Below are 14142 nucleotides of genomic sequence, written 5' to 3' on the forward strand. Positions count from 1 at the left end.
CTAAACATTTAAAAAAAACCTCAAACTTGAGTACTTGAAGTCTGATTTACTGGTCTATGCTTGAATGACAACAGCTCTAGGTTTAGTAATGCAGAACTAAATATCACTTAAAGATATAACACACTGTAAAAATGTAAAGACTGTTTCAACTGCTAAAATAAACAAATTGCTGTTAGAGTTTTCCTTCTGAAGAAAGGCCAAAGCAATAGAAAGATCCTGAAGTGCTGATAATTTATCACAGAAATTAAATAGATTTTGTCACAAGTCTCCTTGCTCTGCTAATGCAGCATATACACAGTACATCACATATGCCACTGAAAAGGCAGAATAATTTACATATCAAGCATATTATAACTAGCAGAAATTAATGACACAGTTTTATATCTTCTCTTTGAAAAACAGCAGTTGTATTATGCAGTTATTTATAATTGACTGAGAAATTGCTTTTGTTTACTGATTTTACCCTTCATGCTCACAGGTATCGCTAACATCAGAATTTTAAGAATAATTTGTTTATTGTCCTTCTTGCTTGTCAGAATTTTCCTCATTTTCTGAAAAGAAATGAGGTATGCTTTATCTGTCAATCAATTTGTCACAGAAGTCCTATTATCTGCAGGCTGTCAATACACTAAAAATTAATATCCAGGCTAAAACTTCATTCAAATTTATACAGAACTCTTCATCTCAGGAAACAAACAGACAAATAGACTACTGAGCTAGTTATTACAATTGCATCAAGCTTTGGAAAATCTTTTATAAGTCTTATTTCTCAGCTGCTAAGTAATATATAAGTATGTATTTGATAGTGGATATGTAATTAGTAAAAAAAGCCATCTATTAATATAAACACAAACCAGATACAACCCCATTATCATTTAATATTTGTATGTCCTTCTGCTGTCTAGCAGAATACTTACTGAGGTACATCTGATGAAGTTTTCATTTAGGTTATAATGATAAATAAATGGGCAGTTTGGCAAAGGGGTGAGTAAGTAATTATTTACACAGTGGTGTATGATCAACCCTTTATGAAAGCTCAAAATCATAATTTATTTAATTAGTTTTATAAAGCTATGTTTATGGTTTTATACATAGCTACATAGTACCTATGAATATGTATTTTATGCATATTTTATGTGTTAATGAACTGCACAACGTATGGCTCAAATCACAATCTGCTCATGTTAGCTTTGACTCTCATGTGAAACAGCTACACAGAAGAAAAGTTCAGAGTGGGGTTTAACTCCCTCTGTCGTTCCAAATACCCATGAAACCAGTAATAGAAGTTTGACCTTTGAAGTTAATGACCTTTAAAAAAAGTAAGAAAAATGTTCAAAGCACAGGTTTTAAATAAGTTTTGAGGGTGGGCCATAATTTTCTTGTATGGTTTTGCCCCAGTGCTGCCATTTGGGATCCTGGACACATTCCCATGGGAGAAGCAGATATGAATAAGCTCCAGGAGCCATGCTGTCCCAGCAAGGGCCAGGGCTCCTCTGCTCATGATCTTATTCTCTCCCACCTGCCACATTTCCCTCACCTGTATAACCATCAGTTCACTCTTAGCTTCCATGTTTTTCTTTTAACTTTCCAAGCAGTCACTATCTGTCACTATTTTTACTACTCCTTTTCTATCTAAACCTCAAAGAGCACTCAGTCAAATTTTCCAGGAGATGGTCCCTTGCCCCCAAGTACATTGTCAATCTGGTTCAACATCCAGGAGGCCGCTGACTGTGTTGGATTATTTTGCAGTTTTGTAATAGGGTTTGAACAGATTAAAGACAGAATTGAAACTATCAGACTCATGGTCACTTTAGGTTCAACCCAAGATTTGAACTCAAGTCCTCAGAAACAAAGAACTAAAGTACAATTTACAATTGTGTTGCTTCTTTCCCAAATTAAAGGCTTTGCCCTTGCAGCAGTGGTCTGCATATTTCCAGTATTTAATGACTGAATTTTACAAGTATGTATTTTGTCATTTTAAAGTGACAAAAAATGTGGAATGGACATGTAATGTGTTTTGACACTAACTGGATTAAGTTGTCCCTAAACTGGAGATAATCATAGAATCATAGAATCATAGAATATATTGGGTTGGAAAAGACCTCCAAGATCATCAAGTCCAACCCCTGATCCAACTCTAATTACTATATCGTGGCACTAAGGGCCATGTCCAATCTCTTTTTAAAAACTTCCAGGGATGGTGAATGCAGACTATGTAGATGCAGAGTTCTCTTTTATGAATGCCAGATTAAATTTGTTCTCCATTTCATATTTTATTTACATTTAAATGATTTATAAGATAAGAACAAATTAACTTGCTGTGCAAATTATGTAACTAAAAAGGCCAGATGATGGCAACTTGTAGGATATTTCTCCTTGTTACCATGGAAGCATCAGCTGTAGGTCCAGAACTAAAGCAGCATTCCATTTTTTTAAAAAAGGATTAAAAGCATGTGGAACATTTAGTGTGTTGTGCAAATTAAAACACTGAAAAGTTAACTAGTTTGTAAGGAAAAATTAATTTAGAATATAAATTCTTTGACAAATCTGATAAATTTCATTTAACAAAGTTTTCTCCCAAATCACCTACTAATAGAACATAAGACACTTGCAGGCACTTGAACGAAGCCACTTCACAAAAGTAGCTGTTTCCCATTGTTTGCAACTGGAATGGGACTATCAGGCTGCCATAAGTAAACTGTTGTATTCCTAAATAAACAACCCCTGCCCATTGCCAAATGGAAAGAAGCCAAGTCCTGTTCAGTGACTGTGGTGATCCCAAGAGAAAAAAAGAACCAAATCCCAACAAATAGATTAATTTAATCTGGCACTACCAATACTATTATTCACTAGCTGTAATTGTTAAGCTATTGCTCTGCAAGAATAGGGCAAAATGAAAATTGGCTGGATGTATTCCCATACCTCAGCATTCTTGGATTTGCTTTTTCAATCTAATCTTCACTCTGAATTTGTTGTGTTTCTGAAGTTTACCTACTGGATAGTTATGGTATCGCTGCTTTATCCCTATTTTCAAGGCCCTGCATGGTTTATCCACACCTGCGTTCACCATCTCCCATATGCATCACCTCATGGTTCACTTTTTCGTGACCTCCAATGCTTGTCACTATCTGCTGGTGAGACATCCAGGCTTGCATGCCTCCCATTCTGCCAACCAGGCTTGTCAAATTCCCCACATGATGTCTTTCAGACACCTCCTTAGTGCTCTCTTTAACAAGCCTTATCATTTGTCACACTGAAGAATGCACGGCTGACCAGGACCAGCACTCTCCTCTCTTGCAATATTTCCTGTTACTCCTACACATCTCCCCATCCCCAGCTTATCTCCTGTTTTAAGAAATTCATGGCAATTTCCCAGGACACAGGCTATCTTTTTGCTTTGCACCTCAAGAGGCAACAATGGTACATTCCTTGCTCAGGGCTCTTTGATGCCACAACAGTACCACTACTACAAAAATACATTTTCCTGCTAAAATTGCTGTTATCTAGAAATATTTCTAGTTTATAAGTACAGTTCTTAGCCAAATTGTCTATGAGACCCAGCAAGTCTTATTAATTTAGGTGAGCTTTCTATTGTACATTATAAGGACATTAGCTAATAATTTGAAGATACAGAATATGGGAGAGAGAGCAATGCATGGTTTCAAAATCAAGCTTTCTCCCAGAGTTTGTCACACTCTATATCCTGCTCTATACTCCTTATGTTTTTCATCTTCTACCCACAGCTATCATCCTTTTTTTGGGGTAGGTACTTTTAGGAAAGCCTCTTGATCATCCGAGATGCAGAAGGGTTTAAATTAGGACTGCTCAAAACTATAGGTCAGGCAAAAGCAGGACACTTAGACTTGGTGAAGCAGGCACTTTCCAACTGGACCTCTTTAAAGTTTCATAAATTAATCTGACCAACTTTCTGTAGCATTTAAATGGCTTAAGGGCCCCAGGTAAGATCTAGGATCCTACATCATGCAGCATGTCTGAACAATCCCCATATATTTAAAGATATGCCCTTTCATGAGAGCATGACATAAGGAGACATCTGGTACCCTCAGTGTGACCTCTTGTCTATGAGGGACCTCTGGAGATCTCCAGTTAACCCTGAAATGTGAAGTAGCACAAGCATCAACCAGATCAGCCTATGTCACAGTTGCAGCTAAGGACACAGCCCTGAAGATTTTTAGAAACTCAAAAGACAAATATTGGGAATGTAAACAGAAGCACTGAAGTTCATCCAAGCCAGCTTCTGTCCCAGTTGTTCAAGTCAAACTTGTGAATCAATAAATACCTCTTGGCTTTACAATATGGCATTTCTTTACTTGGAGAGTGAAACAGAGGGCAACTAAATGATACAACTGTGCCATTCAGCAAAGCATCAACAGGAAACACTAGTGTGAAATTCCTCAGCGTAACAGATTTTTGGCTGAGGTGCTGCATATCATCTTGCTGAGGTTCATTTCTGCACTTCCACAAAAATGTTGTTCACCTCTATGCCTTTAAAGTATCCACAGTCATCTTTACCATCATTTAATTAGGTTTTTATCAGTGACGAACACTGATGCTCCTCTTCATATTATCTCCCCTGGGCCTAATGGCCCCGATGATTCTTTCAGACAGCTGTAGCCTCACAATTTAATTTTTGGCGACATTTCTTGCATTGGAATGAATGTGTTGGGCATTTGGGCAGTGCCAGCTTGCAAAGGGCTGACGGCAGATGGAAAGAAATCTGCCCAGTATGCCTTCACCCCTACACGAGCAGAGGGCCATCAATTTCCCCCATTAAGGAGTTGTCACGCAGCCCACCCAGCTGGAGGAGCATCTCTGGTAGCCGGGCTGGCTGGCGTATGCTATTCAAATACAAAATGCACTTTAAAAAGAAACGAAAATATCGTTTGTCGGCAAATTGAAAATGCATGGCTTTGACCGCAGCCAATTTTTTAATGACTGTAATATTTTAAGTGATTATTTTTGCCACTTCAGATTGCTCCTTAGAGAGGAGAGGTTTTTTAATTAAAATCTAGGCAATGCAAACAGATGAGATATGAGAAGCAGAGGAAAGAGAAAAAAGATGAAGAAAATTAATTGAAGCAGCATTGTCAACGGAGCTATAAATTAGATATTGTGTCTTTCTGGGAATGAGTCATGCAGGTTTTAAAAACTTTTAAGTTTTGACATGATAGGAGGTACAAGGATAGATTAAGTCTTGATAAAAATCATACTCTGTATGCAGTGTCTCAGCCAGTAAAGATACAATGACAGAATTTAAGGACGATTTCAAATTTTAAATTCTGTTGATTTGGCTGTAAATGCTTCTGGCCTGACATCCCTTCTTTAATCAAAGGAAAAACCACAATGTGATTAGTATACCTTCCCAGGAGATAAACATAGATTTAATCTTTCCCACGTGCTACCTTTTTACATCATTTAATGTACAGAACTAAAACGCTGGCTGCACAAGCAGGCCAGCTGCACAGGGCATTATAGCACACTTTCCCTTTCCAAAACAATGGGATGAAACTTGTCCTGTGACGTAGCAATAAACATTCAAAAAGTGTGTTTTCACTTGTAATTTCCAATTATAGACTGTTATTCAAAGGCTGGTGCTCAAAACACTTTCCTTGTTTATGAGGGGTTTGTATCATTTGTATGGAGTTCTTAATTTTCTAGGACATTTCATGATGTTTGTACAACATTGGTCATTCTGGCTATGACCGGTTTCCTTAATGAGTCATTTAACTGGCATGAACTGAACTATTCCTCTATGTTATTGGCAACTATTGATGTTTGTAGCACTCTGCCACAAGCCTCATGTGATCTTCTGAAAGTAATGCTGTGTATGTACACCACTGTGAAATTAGAGTGAGAAAGAATCAAGCAAAGTCGTTTCTACTCCTCGGCATCTAATGGGTCAATTCATGTTGTTTTTGTTAATGTGCATCTCACAGTGACCTGCAAAGACCAAATTCTTTCCTTCTAGGAGGCAGGAAAGACTCCTGGTGCTTTGACACCAGTTCAGAGCTAGTGCTGGCTCCCTGCCACCGCTCCCAACACTTCCAAGCCACGGGAACTGGCATAGAGGAAGGTGCAGGTTCAGCGTTGCTGCCTGACATCAACTCTCAGCTGCCCAAGCGACTCACAGCACCACAGTCAACCACCTGTCAGTTCTAATGAACCCCTAGGCATTGTATCTAAGTATTATCAATTTAATTAAAAGTGTAACTATTAGCAAAGAAAAAAAAAAACCAACAAAAAGCAAGAGCACCTCCATGTATGGGCTAGATATGGATATACAAATGCCTCCTCGTGGGCACAGCTCAGAGTGGCCACACTCTCCCTAAAGGGAGCCAGCTGACAGGTTCTATGCATCCTGCACTGCTTTCTTCACCTCTCCTCCTCTCTCACACTCCTTCCACCCACAGAGAAGCAGGAATGGCTTTCAGATGAGGTGCAGCAGGAAGCCTGCTTGTTGCTTCCCAGGAAGATGTGGTGGATAAGGGCTCCTGTGACGCAAAGCAGCTGGCTGGAAGGCTGGGTTTGGCCCACAGACCAAATACTGTCTTGTTATATCCTTTTCAAAAAACAAAGAAATTTTGTAGGAAGCACTGATATCTTTGGAATTTTGACCAATATAAGGTCATAGCAATTTCAATCTACCGTTTTCACAGTGGCATACGTAGAGCATTACCTCATCACCTCTCCTCCTTCAGACATATTTAATCTGATTCAGAAAATGGAAAAAAAAATCTTGTTCATTTTAGCACAAACAAACCCAAAAGAGATATATATGGAATATCAGGATGTTTGTTTTGGAAGAAGACTATCCAAAGCCATTCCTATTAATTAACAGAGTATTCAGATATTTGGAAATCTACCCTAGAACTAGGGAGGGTCAAAAAGCTTAATCAGCCTTTCTTTTTGCCAAACTCCCAGGCCTGTGTGTATGTCTTCTCTGCTCAGTAACACACAAAACAACACAGGATCAGGAAGGACTTGCAGATCTAGGATGTGCACAGCCCTGTTCTGCTCAGGGTGTGGTGAAAGGTCACAGTGTTTTACAGACACACATTCAGCATATTTTTCTGAGTGTGAGTGGTCAGCTCTGCCACTCTCTCCTAATGCAACTTTCTCTTCTGCTACGTTGGCATGCATATCTGGGAAATTAAAATGAGCTGAATGGTGGTGACCAGTTACTTACAAGCGTTAGTGAATCAGGATATTGGGATTTGAACAGTTTCAGGATTTTTTGGTCGTGTACACAGTTGTGAATAATGTGCATCAGATGCCATTCCCTGGTCTTAAACCCAACTTGCTCTTGCCCCCTCCCATGCTATGCCAGGCTGTGCAGACACAGCTCAGCAGCACCAACAACTGCAGGTGTAGTCCCCAAACCCTGCAGACAGAACCAACCCAGCTAACCAAATGGCAACTTTCAGCCACCAAGTGAAGTGTGGCTGCAGCTACTGAGACAGCAATTCTCTAACTTGGCTCTTCTCAAAAATGAAAAGTGTCACTGGGTGAACACATCATGATCAAACACATGGATGCTCTGGTGTCTGTCATGATCCATACTGCTTTTTCCCAGAAGTGGAAAAATTTCAGAGATAGGTGGTTTGGTCTCAATGCTGTTATTATGTAATCAAAGCACTGCAGAGACAAAAGACTGTGAGATTGTCTCCCTTGTCAACCTGAGTTTTTGAGCTTGCACATCCAGTTTTGGCCCAGGGCAATCAGAGAAAACAAAAAACCCTTGTACCTCAAATGTTGTACCTCAAAACACAGCAATTACTGGTCAAATATATAAGAAATATGAAGCATTCACTGAAGGAAGAGATCACTTTTCTATTCTACAGGAGTAGAGATCCAAGAAGCATTACTGAAGGAAGAAGATCTTATCTTTCCCCCAGATTAGATATGAAGTTTTGAGGTTCCCAGACCTTTAACAGCTCTCCCAGTACATCACTGTTTCATGCATTTCAGCAATCTCAACCACCAGTGCAACATTCTAACCATGCTCAGTTGTGTGTCCATGCTCACGCTCAGAGCTGTCACTGGAAATATTGAAACGAGGTCAGGAATTTATCCTGCTCAACACCCTTCCAACACAGTCCAACACAGATAAATACGTTCCAGTGGATCCAATTAATCTCCTAAGGGTTGATTGGCCTCGCTAACAGCGTCTCTCTTGCCTTTTGCTGCCTTCTTTGGAACCAAAACACACAAATTCAGTGGCTTATCTCTCAGCTTGCATCCTATTTCAATAGCCAGGTCCAGCTGCGTCTGCAACCAGCCATGTGCTTTCAAAGGAGTAGCAACCGCTCCTGAGTGCAGCAAGACACAAAAGGAAATTCCTGGTCCAAGCTCAAGCAGACTGGGAGAGGAGGAGAAACTGCTTCCCAAGCTGGGCTCAGGCAAGTTCCCACAGGGTTTCTTGAGAACACATATCCAAACCCCCAAACTGGAGTGAACACATTGCTGCATAATTACCATTAATACTTGCACTGTCCACTCCAGTGACTGAGTTGACCACAGAACCTAACCCAGGACCCAGACAGCAGTTTTTATGGTAGTACTTTCCTTCATTTCAGTTGCCTTTTAAATTTGCTAATCTGAGCAGTTTTACCAGCAGAACTCCTGGATTTGTAATCTTTGCTACTTATTTTAGTAGAGTTCAAGTGCTACCAAAGTAAGCTTTTGACAGAAAAAAATCCCCCAACTTTCTTTGCAACTTCGTAATCATCCAATAAGAGCATGTACAAGTATAACAAACAATTTTAAAAGCCACCTTGTTCCTTTTCGTTTTTCTTACTATTTCATCAGGACTATTTAGCAAACTCTTGACATCTGGGAAGCAAAAAGACTTGTAGGAAAAAGGGAATAGAATTATCTGTGATGTAAGATAATCCTGTAACACTGCAAGGGTTTCTCAAACATTATTCTGCAGCCAACACCTTTGATTATGATAGAGAAATCTCCTAAAACTTTACCCTACGCCATTTTTGATGTCACTAGCTCAACCTATAAAGATTCTTACCTTTCTATTTATACAAAATATTGTGTTTCTGATGAAGTGAGGTTAGAGAAATGCTAAGTGTTTAAAGTAAATATTACAAGTTTTTGTAAATTTTTATATAATGTTCTAAGCATGAAAAGCCAAAAAAGAATTGTCAGAAAATTGTTCTTGATCCTAGAATGCTACGACAGGGTTTATGCTGATCTGATGTAAATCTTGACCCAATTTATAGTTTTACTTTTGACATAACATGAAATTCACATTGAAAAATCTGTTCAAATTATATTTGGCAAGATTGTTCCTGAAAATCTGAGGAAGACTGGAGCCAGAACCTTAAAAATGTGATTTGAGTAAAGGAGTGCTCTGGTGACAACCTAGATACACTGCAGGGTCCCATGAAGAATAAAAGCCATGTATCATATAGAGCTTTAATCCAGTGTGGCTACACCACAGTCTTCCACACATCCTTAAGCTGGTGTAAGTGGCTACACAGTCAGATGTCAGCTGGGAATAGGCATTTGCACATTTCACTCGTACTTAAAACAGAAGATGACCTTGGAGGAATCGCAGGTTCCTTAATCCTCACTCATGGCACATGTAAGGCTTGAGTTTAAATGAGATTTCTAGAAATACTCAGTGATCTCCTGGTTTAGATCCCTTATCCTTCATGTAACCGTAGGTGTGTATTGGTTCAGACTGGCTGAATTTAACTAAACAAACTCCAAAATAACCACCAACACCACAAAACAAAACAAAACAAAACCAACAAACACAAAAACCCTAAAACCCCACAAACAAAACATCGTTATCAATAACAACAACAAAAGAGGTTTATTTGTTGAAGTTTAGTCACTATTTTCAAGTGTTTCAGAAGGAGCAAGCAGTATTTAGGCTTGGTTATCTGAGAAGAAGTAATGGTGCCTATGGTACATTAATCCTTGCTTTGGTTTCACAGCTTCACATGTGTAGGCTGGATTTTAAAATAAGATAAGACTGACAAAACAACAAGTGTGATCTGATCCCATAATATTCATTAAATATCCAGGACACTATTTGATTCTAAAATCTCATCTAAAAACTTTGTCAATGTAGTTTAAATGGTCTTGCTGAAGTAAACAAAAGAGAAAATATGCAGGTACTAAGAGTAGTAGATTAGTGGGAATATTTATTTCTAAAACTATTAATTTGAGGACCTTTATATCAGGTTCTGTGGGAAAAGGATGAGGCCAAAACCAACCTCTTACTGCTCTAGTATTCAACATCTGTTTCCTGTGCAATTGCCAAAACCATTACCAGCATCATAAATGAACCCTGACATAAATCTGCTTTTTTTGTGAATGAAAAATAGGATGAAACCAGAGAGTCATCGGCTGATCAAATTCTGGCTGCTTGGAAACACAGAAAGCAAGAATCCAGCTGATTTCCAAACATTGAACAACTCTGTATATGAAGGAACTCTGTGCACAGAGATCTTGCTGGGCTCCTTAGAGTTTTTCCCAAGGCATAATGGTCTGGCTGGATTTCATATATCAAAACAGGATCATGCCAAAAAAAAGAGAATATCAAGAGCAGCCACTAGCTGAATGCATGCTGCAATGAGATGGGATATTCACAGACAGAAAAATTGGGAAACCATATTTTTTGTGATGGTTTGTGAAGTGAGTAGCTGTAGCTGAATAACACCAAGTTAAACAAGCAGGTAGTTTTCAAAATATCCAGCAGAAAGACTTGAATTTGTTTCAAAAATATTGCACTGTTTTGCTAAAAGGAAGCTGTTTCACATTTTCTGTTACATGATCTTTGACATGACAGTATAAACTGCCATTTGGTCTTGGTCATGTCAGAAAAGTCTCATTGTTTTCGAAAGCCCCAATGGGACAGTGAAAAGGTAAAAACAAAGTTAAACTGAGCCCAATTCTAGAAGCAAATGGAGTGACCTGAACAGCCTTATGTTCACAGTTTGGTTAGATGTTACTGTCTTCTTCTACATACAAGACCAATAATAACACTAAGCCATGGAAAATCAGACTAACCTTAACTGTGGCCCCAGGAAAGAAAAGCCAATTGCCAGTATCCACAGGATCCAGATTATCTTCTAACACAACTTTTCTGTGAGCAGCATTTATGATCAGGATATTGTCCAATGCCCAACAGGCTTCATACACATCACCAGCGGGAACATAATCCTGTTTCCACTGAAAATGGACGTTCTCCCCTTTAGCATCTTCAGGAAGGTACAAGATGTGGATGATTGTGCTGATGTTGGAAGGGGCACTGAAAAAACAAGGATATGAAATTAGACAAATTTTAAGCCATAACCAGGAAAACTCTTCCTTCAAATAACACATTTACTAGGTGTGACACAGCTGTGCTGATGACCCTTGTATGGTGTTTTGTGGAGATCAGAAAATACCTGCCCTGAGGCAGAGTCCTGCTGTGTCAGGCAGTGCACATCCAGCCCTAACAGGCAGCCCTGATTCAAAGAATAAAGCAATAATACAACAGATAAATGCAGATGTTTCAAGAGCAGGAAGACAGAGCAGGGCCACGTCCGTGATCAGTGTTGGTCACAGCTCTGAGGTGACTGGGCATTGCCAGGTTCATTTGCAGATATAACCAAAAGGAAATGTTAAGGAAGCTCCTTACAAAAACAGGTCTCCCAAAATGTGATATTTGCTTCACCAAAAGAATCTTTGGACTCCTGATGCTTCAGTCCCTCATAGATCTGAATGGAGCAAAATGGTTGGAGGGAAAAGATGGGAATTTTCTCTGACAAACATGTCCTTCCAATCCTGCACCCCTGCTGTCAGGATAATTCTGTGGACGGGAGAGCAAAGTTGTTGTTCCTTCCATGTTCTGCTTCAAGAACAATACAGAAGAAACAACCCATTTGTCCTCTCTCTTGCTTCTGAAAATGGAAAATGCAGGGAGGAGAGGCAGAGCAGGAGTATTACCATAAGGCAATGATCAGGGCCTTGAGCTCTGCTTCACGGAGCTGTCCTCAGAGCTATGAAAGGATTGAGGTTTGACCTGAGCTCTGGGTGAATGTCTTTACATTGCTAGGGCCATGAAAGGACTGAACTCTGTGTGTAAGGAAGTAATGCTGAGAATTATTATTTTTAGTTTATTAATCACCCAGCCAGGGCATTAGCTGCGTTCAAACTTCAGGCTGCAAGGAGTTACAAAATTGGGGTTTCAAGATGTCAGCTACTCAACCTTGCCTGTGCCTTGGCAGTGATGCTTTGAAGGGTGAATAGTTCATTAGAGACAAACCAGAGCTTTTGTGGAAAGAGGGCACCAATAGGTTGCTTTTATAGAAGAAAACAGGAACTTCTCTTTTGAAAGCACAGTGATATGCTGAAAAGCAACTGCATTTGTCCCATATTCACACCCAGAATCTGCCCCCACAAATCAACCTGCACTTGCTAAATGTTATGTCTGTCACCCTCCACTGCAATGCTACTCTGAGACATCCTCACTTCTCCCCTGAGCCCACACACAGCACCCGTCTTCCCCAAGAGATCCTTCTGCTCCCTCCCTCCCGGGAGTCCAGAGGAGAAATCCCACTGACACAGCACACACCAACACAACACCTCCCCTTCACAGCTGCCCTCCTGTCCCATGTCTTCCCAGTTCTCCCACCATTCCCTGGAGCTGCGTGTAGTGCAGTGAAAGTCGCTGAAGCACATTCAAATAAACACTGTAATTCATACGGACCACAGGAGACAGGAGCATCCTTCCATAACTCATCCTTTCCACTTCGCACGACACTGCTCTATTGACCTATTTTCTACTGGTGGCTCCAGCATCAAAGCTGAGGCAAGAGGTATCAAACTGTATGCACATTAACTTAAAAAAAGTTGGGTTTCAAGGGTTGTGTTTGCACCATCACAACTCTTGAGTTTCCTGGTTTGTAGAGCTATGAGAGCAAGTGAGCTGAAGTTATGGACTGGGTATGTAATTTTGCATCAATGTGAGAAAAATAAAAGGTATTATGTGATTACTCTGAGGCAACACCAATGCCCCACACCAGTTAAGTTACTCTTGCTTTATATTTTTCTGAGATACAAATTAGTACCATCTGTTTTAATAAAGTTTTTCATAATTTATGCTTTTTAAATGAAATCCTAATCCTACTCCCACAAGGAATTGGAGGATGAGATTCTGAAATCCACAGCCTTGCAGCTAGAGTTTTGCTTATTCATCAAAAATTAAGGAGTCTTTGGCTCTGCAAGTTGTCTCAATGGAGTGAAAAGCAAATCAAGCAAATCAAAACTGTAGCACAGACACATGCACAGACTGAGATGCTATGATGACATTACACATAAATGACAATTTTTTCTTCATCAGTTCTATAAATATGTATATATGCCATTGCACAAAATGCCTTTCCTAATGTTATTTAATAAAATACTATGGTCTCTTAGAAAAATCCATCTCTGACATTGACTCTCTTTTTAAAGGTGTGCATAGTGCAATTAAAAAATTTAATTTTCTCATTGATAATCCCTTGTGCTTTCATGTAAAACAGTCTGTTTAAAAACAAGCCACTATTCACACAATCTTATTACTACAAGAGTGTTAAGAGTGAACTGTTCATATCAAACTATAAACTATTTTTATTGAATATTTTATCCTACCAGTGTAGAAAGTCATAATAGTATAAAATACGGCTCCTGCTGACAGTAAAAGTGGTGCTAAAATGCAGAAGTCATCAAAGTTTTGGTTTTCCAGGCACCCGAACACGCTGGTTATTGGAGTTGCATTTTAAGTCTGAAGTCATTCTCACCTCCCACATACTCGGTGGATGAAATTGTGATTTACCAAACCCAGTGGCAGTTCTGCAATTAGCAAGGAATTTCACCCTTCATCTTTTAACATGTATGAACAAGTGAAAACCGAAAAGTTAACAAAGAAAACAAGTTTTGAAAGAGCCAGGTTTAAACACCACCTGCTCAGCTGGAAAGCATGAAAATGATTAAAAAGCTGTAACAAACCTAATTTTCTCCAGCTGAGTCCAATCTGCAGAACTGTTCTTACTGTAGGACACGGTGATGCTGGGATCTGAGTAACTAAATCGACATGAACCCGATCCTGAGAAAAGCAATAACATGAGAAGT

The 14142-nt window shown here is 39.4% G+C and overlaps 1 protein-coding gene across 2 annotated transcripts in view; it reads right to left on the reverse strand.

Annotated features, from left to right (window-relative positions):
- RELN (reelin) overlaps positions 1-14142 on the reverse strand; it is a 283103-nt gene that overhangs the window by 117304 nt on the left and 151657 nt on the right. For both annotated transcript variants that reach the window (XM_050323631.1, XM_050323630.1), the window contains exons 9-10: positions 14020-14116; positions 11056-11296 (exon numbers count right to left, since the gene is read on the reverse strand). In XM_050323631.1, coding sequence (XP_050179588.1) covers positions 11056-11296; positions 14020-14116 — 338 coding nt within the window. The remainder of the gene's footprint in view (positions 1-11055; positions 11297-14019; positions 14117-14142) is intronic.

Source organism: Myiozetetes cayanensis, unplaced genomic scaffold (genome assembly GCF_022539395.1).
Source record: "Myiozetetes cayanensis isolate MyiCay16 unplaced genomic scaffold, myiCay2020 scf3, whole genome shotgun sequence".
Lineage (NCBI taxonomy): Eukaryota > Metazoa > Chordata > Aves > Passeriformes > Tyrannidae > Myiozetetes > Myiozetetes cayanensis.